Source organism: Lampris incognitus, chromosome 11 (assembly GCF_029633865.1).
Source record: "Lampris incognitus isolate fLamInc1 chromosome 11, fLamInc1.hap2, whole genome shotgun sequence".
Classification (NCBI taxonomy): domain Eukaryota; kingdom Metazoa; phylum Chordata; class Actinopteri; order Lampriformes; family Lampridae; genus Lampris; species Lampris incognitus.
Window position 1 is genome coordinate 59,752,463 of NC_079221.1, and position 7,323 is coordinate 59,759,785.

General features: G+C 50.4%; 1 protein-coding gene across 2 annotated transcripts in view; it reads left to right on the forward strand.

Annotated features, from left to right (window-relative positions):
• dnajc10 (DnaJ (Hsp40) homolog, subfamily C, member 10) overlaps positions 1-1,953 on the forward strand; it is a 180,212-nt gene extending 178,259 nt beyond the window's left edge. For both annotated transcript variants that reach the window (XM_056289401.1, XM_056289402.1), the window contains one exon: positions 2-1,953. In XM_056289401.1, coding sequence (XP_056145376.1) covers positions 2-13 — 12 coding nt within the window. In that variant the 3' untranslated portion in view covers positions 14-1,953. The remainder of the gene's footprint in view (position 1) is intronic.
• Positions 1,954-7,323: the final 5,370 nt, after the last annotated feature.

A 7,323-nucleotide genomic window follows, 5' to 3' on the forward strand; every position in this document is an offset into this window, starting at 1 on the left:
GGATGAGCTCTGAGGTTTCGCGTGGAGCCAAGTGAAGGATTAGCAATCAGATTTGGCTGGAAGGGACAGGAAGGGATCTGACTGGTCACTCCTAACGTCAATGACCATTTTAACTGTGGAATGAAAAGGACACCTAAAGGAACCACAGGACAAAAGGACACCTGAAAACATGACAAAGAGAAAAGCACTTGATGACAGAAGTCAACAGCATGAAAGGAAAAGTTGATGAAAAAGGCAGAATCAACTGTTTCTGCGAGGGTCCACTTGATAAACATAGATGGAGATTGAAGGATTGACAATGACGAGACTCAAATAATGGATATCTAATTCCCTCCAGACTCCTCCCCCTCCGATGACATCTGCTCCAGCAAGCTAAATACTGTTGACTGCATGGTCATACTGTTGACTAGGATTCACTGCTGTGTTCCTCCTACATTTACTGAACATGCACACACACACACACACACACACACACACACACACACACACACACACACACACACACACACACACACACACATATATATATAGTGTTGTTGTTTTGTTTTTCTTTTCTTTTCGGAAACTGTCAGTGGTGATAAAAGTGCTCAACAAGTGAGGAGCAGAATATGAAGATAGATGTAGGGAAAACTTTAATACATAGCAGTACAGGCTTGTTTCGTGCATCGCGCACTCATCAGCTGCCAATGTGATTCAACAAAGAAAAACACACACTCAATAAATATTACGTTGCCCCGTGTCACGCCCCTAATTTCGGTGGACAGCAGCCAATGAGAGGATAGAAAACATTTGAACTATTGCAAGTAGTGGAGTAGGTAGTTACGATGCACAGCAACCAGTGGCGGGGTAGAAAACAGTACAACCAATGGGGTAAGGGGTGGGGGCTTGTTTTGAAAAGGCATTTAAAAGGCCTGGGCAATGTTGAAATAGCCTCCATTTAAAATACAACAAGGTAACGTCAAATACGTAAATTACCCCGTTTGACATTGCCTTGTTATATTCTAAACGTAGGCTATTTCAGCGGTTTCTCACATGTTAAATGCAGACGCGTTGTTATCCCGGCAGAGTGCAGCTGTTGTGAAGAAGGTCATCAGATAAGACATCAGCAGCGTGGGTCTCTGAAAGACCCTGTGCAGTCAGTGAGTGTAGTGTTTTATCTGTCAACAGTAGAAGATTTGTGCATTTTAGTGAATGGGAGAGAAACGTCACTTATGGAGCACCACTTGTTTTGCAGGATGATCTTTCATGGGGTCACTACAAAGGTCAGTCAGTTGGTACTGTGGGCTCACAGAATTGACTCATTAAAATTCTGATGGCATATTGGCTAAGAAAAAAAAGAAAGACTGAAACCAAAGTGTCTGTGGAGTGTGGATTGTTTGTGTTGTAGGCATTCAGCTTCTGGTCTGAACTGGATGTCACATTCTCAATAGACAAATGACGTACTCTGTGTGATGTCATGTTTATCTGAAAAACTATAGCAGCCATATTTACAGCAATACACTCCGTTGTTGTACCTGAAACTGTTTGGGCGCAGAATGATCTTCATGTCTGTCCACTGAAAAGCTTTTGAATGTGTCTGATGATGTTTTGTAAGAATCTAGCATTGACCCACATTTGTATGACCCAGAATACAGCGCTGAAGAAACCCAACAAAGCGAGGAGGAGGCTGCCAAAGAAGCAGCGGTACAGACGGCTACAGTGAGCTGCCAAGAGTCTTCAGTGACTGCTGGTGTTCATGTGCAGCCTGTCCTTGCATGCCATCACACTGAACCCCTGGGATCCATCCCACGTTGAACCCCTAGGGTCCATCCCACGCTGAACCCCTGGGATCTATGAATGTTGAATAAATAAATCATCACAATGAATAGCAGTGAGCCATGGTCTAACACTGTTTAGATTATTCAACTTGTATGCCACATAGTGTTTTGAGAGAGAGAGAGAGAGAGAGTGTGTGGATGTATTATAGGAATTAGGGCTATAGAGGGTTAGGGTTGGGGTTTTGAGAGTATATCCAGTTGTTCCAAGTGCTTTATCCATTGAGTCAGCAGTTTTATAGTTCAAGTTCAACTTTATTGTTATGTGTATTTGAATACAAGGAAATTCTTGTACTCTGGCTATCTCTGCCATAACACAAAGAACACAAGGACACACCATCCCAAAAAAAATCACACGACACACCTACATAGATTATGTACACACAATTCATACACTATATACGCAATATAGAAAAGTACATAACAACAAAGATATAAGGTGCATATGGGTGCATCAGCTGTTCAGCAACCTGACTGTCTGTGGAAAGAAACTATGACTGTCTTCATGCATGCTCAAGAATCCAGGTAAGAAAATCACAGAAAGTTAATCAGTTCATCTGGACACAACGTGTACTGAGAGAGACGTTTCATCATCATCCAGGTGACCTCCTCAGACTAAACTGACTGCAGGTACCCCTCCCTTATAAACAGTACAGTAACTGCAGGTACCCCACCCTTATAAACAGTACAGTAACTGCAGGTACCCCCACCCTTATAAACAATACAATGACTGCAGGTATCCCCTCCCTTATAAACAGTACAGTAACTGCAGGTACCCCACCCTTATAAACAGTACAGTAACTGCAGGTACCCCACCCTTATAAACAGTACAGTAACTGCAGGTACCCCCACCCTTATAAACAATACAATGACTGCAGGTATCCCCTCCCTTATAAACAGTACAGTAACTGCAGGTACCCCACCCTTATAAACAATACAGTGACTGCAGGTACCCCACCCTTATAAACAGTACAGTAACTGCAGGTACCCCACCCTTATAAACAGTACAGTAACTGCAGGTACCCCCACCCTTATAAACAATACAATGACTGCAGGTATCCCCTCCCTTATAAACAGTACAGTAACTGCAGGTATCCCACCCTTATAAACAATACAGTGACTGCAGGTACCCCACCCTTATAAACAATACAGTGACTGCAGGTACCCCACCCTTATAAACAATGCAGTGACTGCAGGTACCCCACCCTTATAAAGAATACAGTGACTGCAGGTGTCCCCACCCTTATAAACAATACAGTGACTGCAGGTACCCCACCCTTATAAACAGTACAGTAACTGCAGGTACCCCACCCTTATAAACAATACAGTGACTGCAGGTACCCCACCCTTATAAACAATGCAGTGACTGCAGGTACCCCACCCTTATAAAGAATACAGTGACTGCAGGTGTCCCCACCCTTATAAACAATACAGTGACTGCAGGTACCCCACCCTTATAAAGAATACAGTGACTGTAGGTACCCCATCCTTATAAACAATACAGTGACTGCAGGTACCCCACCCTTATAAACAATACAGTCACTGCAGGTACCCCCACCTGTTGTGCTTACACCGCCCCGAGCTGCCTCCCCGGCACGTTCAAGCCACTCCCCCAGCTCGGACGTGCCGGAAACATCAGAGCGCTCGGCTCGCGCTCTGAGGAGACGAGCGCTGCACTGCACCAGGTGTTTGCCATCATCCATCAGGCACACCTGTGGCAATCAGGCAGCCTTCTACAAGAAGCCTCCCAGAACGTCTCTCAGTGCTTCGACGTACTGAACCCTGCGGTAAAGTTCTGACAAGCCCTCCAGCGTTCCTTGCTTTCTGTTTATTCCCCAGTGTCTTATCTTCGTGTCTCTGTTTCCTCCCAAGACTCTCCCTCCGCGATTTCCACGGCTCCCCGCGTCTCCCTCGTCCCCAGCGACCTTCACGTTTCTCCCCGGACCTCTCCTGCGATCTCCCCCCTTGTCCCTCTATCTGGACCCCTCCTTTCGGACTCGACTTCCCGGATCTCGGACCTGGACTTTCTCGGACAACCCCTCTTGGATCACGGACTGGACTTTCTCGCCAGGTGCACGCACATTTCTTCAACACCTCCTGGTCATTTACATACCGCACCACACATTGGCTAAAAACACTCACACATAGTTATTCACGCAAACCACGGGACACCACACATAGTTTATTCACACATCCCACTAACAGAACGCCTTTTTCACCATACATTTCCCTTCCACAATAAAACCTCCCTTTGTAGACTTAGAAGTTATCTCATGTCTGTCTGTCTTGGGTTTCGCCACACGGGTCAGGTTCTGGTGCGCGAGCATAACAGAACGTCGAAGCCATTATGGACCCAGGCAAACCCAAGGAGCGGACGGTCCCTGTGACGCCCCAGAGCCCCGTCCCCCTAGAGGCAGTAGTAAGGAGTCACAGTTGCCAACTTGCCTCTCTCCACTCAGAGCTTACTACTGCCTTCACCCGTGTCACCGGAGAGATCAGCGATCTTCAGTCCGGCTCCCAGGCCGCGACGAGCGCGTTAAATGCCCTCACCGCGCAGATCGCTGCACTCTCCACAGCGGTCTCCAGGATGAGCAACCACCCTGCCCTGGCCTCGGTCTCTGCCCCCAGCTCGGCCTCCGGTTTCCCCGTTCCTGGTCCGACGTTCCCCCTCCGAGTCAACCCCCACTGGACCCCCGGTGCGAGCCTAACCTCCCCTGCCCCAAGGCCTTCGGTGGGGAGTTCGAGCTGTGCAGGGGTTTCCTTGGTCAGTGTGAGCTCCTGTTCAAACACCAGCCAGCTAGGTATAGGACAGGAGAGACCAAGGTAGCCCTTGTCATGTCCCTCCTCACCGGCAAAGCCCTCAGCTGGGCCATAGCGGCGGTAGGCCATACCGAGCAGCTCGCCTCGGACTATGGTGCCTTCCGCCGCGAGTTCAATCTGGTGTTCGACCACCCAGCTGACGGGCAGGACGCTGCCGGCCGCCTCCATTCCATCCAACAGGGAGCCAGGTCGGTGGCAGATTATTCCTTGGAGGTAAGGATACTCGCGGCAGACAGTGGGTGGGATGACACTGCGCTCAAGAGCGCGTACAGGAGGGGGCTGAGCGACCCCATCAAAGATCTCATCGTTCGGGACCGCCCTGCCTCCTTCAACGAACTCGTCACCCTCGCCCTCCCAGATGGACGAACGGCTGCGGGAGCGGCGCCAGGAACGCGCCCCGCGCGCTGGCCCCTCCCATAGACCAACCCCCGTCCGTCCTACCGGTGCCTTCCCTGGGTCAGCGTCCCGTGGGCTCTCTCCACCCTCGCACTCCCCCTCGCAACCCTGGGTGGCTTCTGGATCCAGGCCGGAGGAGGAGCCCATGCAGTTGGGTCGGTCACGGCTCCCGCTGGAAGTTAGGGAGCAGAGGATGCATGGCCACCTCGACCTCTACTGCGGGAGGTCGGGCCACTATATCAAGGCCTGCCCGACTCGCCCAAAAAGACCCGGCTCACTAGTGAGGGGTGTCCTAGTGAGCCTGACGACCCTTCCTCAGCCCCAGCCCAAGAAGGAGCACAACCACCTTTTTCCGGTCACTCTCACCTGGGGTAACCACTCACTGTCTGTTGGTGCACTCCTGGATTCGGGGGCGGACGAGTGTTTGATGGACACCTCGCTGGCCCGGCAGGCCGGCATTCCACTCGTCCCCCTAGACACACCCCTCACAGCCCAAGCTCTAGATCAGGGGTCAGGAACCTTTTTGACTGGGAGAGCCATAAAAGCCAAATATTTCTAAATATATTTCATTGAGAGCCATATAGTATTTTTAACGTATAATAAATTAAATGTCTTACTTTTAATGCGACTTCTGGTGCTGCATGGCGTATCAAAGTGCCACTTTATATTTGACCGTTTCATCGATGCAATTTTATCATTGCATATTAGACATACCGCAGATCCTGCTCTCTCCACAAATGCAAATTCCTCTGTCCACGCAGCCTGGAATGCACGGTAATCGTCTTTTTTTCTTTTCGCCATCTTTTCCGTTACAAGGGTTGAAGCGGATAAACTAGCTGGCTATCTGATAAAATTGATTTCTTCACCTTTACAATGACCCGGACATGCTCGCGAGCCATTGGTTCCCGACCCGACCCACGGGTGACCCGTGACCCGTGAAATTTATCTTCAAAACTAATTTCTGTTTACTTTAAAATGACACCGTATTATTAAGAAATATCACAAGTATTTTAAAATCCGTTCCAAACTGATTTTTTTTTTCAACTCAAAATTGTCTGGGAGCCATATGCCGTCACCGGAAGAGCCATATATGGCTCGCGAGCCATAGGTTCCCGACCGCTGCCCTAGATGGACGCTCACTTGGTAAAATCACACACAGCACTGCTTCCCTCACCCTCACGCTTTCGGGTAATCACGTGGAAGCTATTCGTTTCTTGGTTTTGCACGCCCCCACAGCGCCCCTGGTGTTAGGAAGACCGTGGTTGGAACGGCACGATCCCTACATCTCTTGGTCTACTGGGCGGATTTTGGGTTGGAGCGTTGCGTGTCATGCCAACTGCCTTCGCTCCGCCCACTCCCCGTCCAGCGGCCTCAGACCCGTGCCTCCTCCCACGGATCTCACTGGTGTTCCTTCCATTTATCACGATTTAGCCCCTGTATTTAGTAAAGAAAGTGCACTTTCTCTCCCCCCTCATCGTCCCTATGATTGTGCCATAGATCTCTTTCCCGGGGCCGCCCTTCCCACCGGTCGGTTGTATAACCTCTCCGTCCCAGAGAAGGAGGCTATGCGCAATTATATCAGAGTCCCTGGCCTCAGGAATCATAAGGCCCTCGTCTTCCCCGGTGGCGGCGGGCTTCTTTTTTGTGGCAAAGAAGGAGGGCAGCCTGAGGCCTTACATAGATTATCGAATGCTAAATAATATCACGGTGAAAAATAAATACCCACTCCCCCTTATGAGTTCCACGTTCGAGCCACTCACTCACGCCACGGTGTTCACGAAGCTGGACCTGCGCAGCGCGTACCACCTGGTGCGCATCCGGGAAGGGGATGAATGGAAGACGGCCTTCAACACCCACCTAGGGCATTTCGAGTACCTCGTTATGCCCTTCGGCCTCACCAACGCCCCGGCCGTCTTCCAGGCATTGGTCAACGACGTGCTCCGGGACATGCTGAACACGTTCGCGGTGGTGTACCTGGATGACATACTCGTGTTCTCCAGGACTGAGGAGGAACACCACCAGCATGTCCGCCTGGTCCTCCAACGGCTGCTGGAGAACAGGCTCTTCGTGAAAGCCGAGAAGTGCGTGTTCCACTCCGCCTCCATGGAGTTCCTTGGCCACATCGTGGAGAAGGGGCTCGTCCGCACTGACCCCAGGAAGACCCGAGCGGTGGAGGAGTGGGCACGGCCCACTAACAGGACGCAACTCCAGCGCTTCCTGGGGTTTGCAAACTTCTACCGGCGCTTCATCAGGGGGTTCAGCCGTGTGGCCGCCCCCCCTCACTGCACTCACC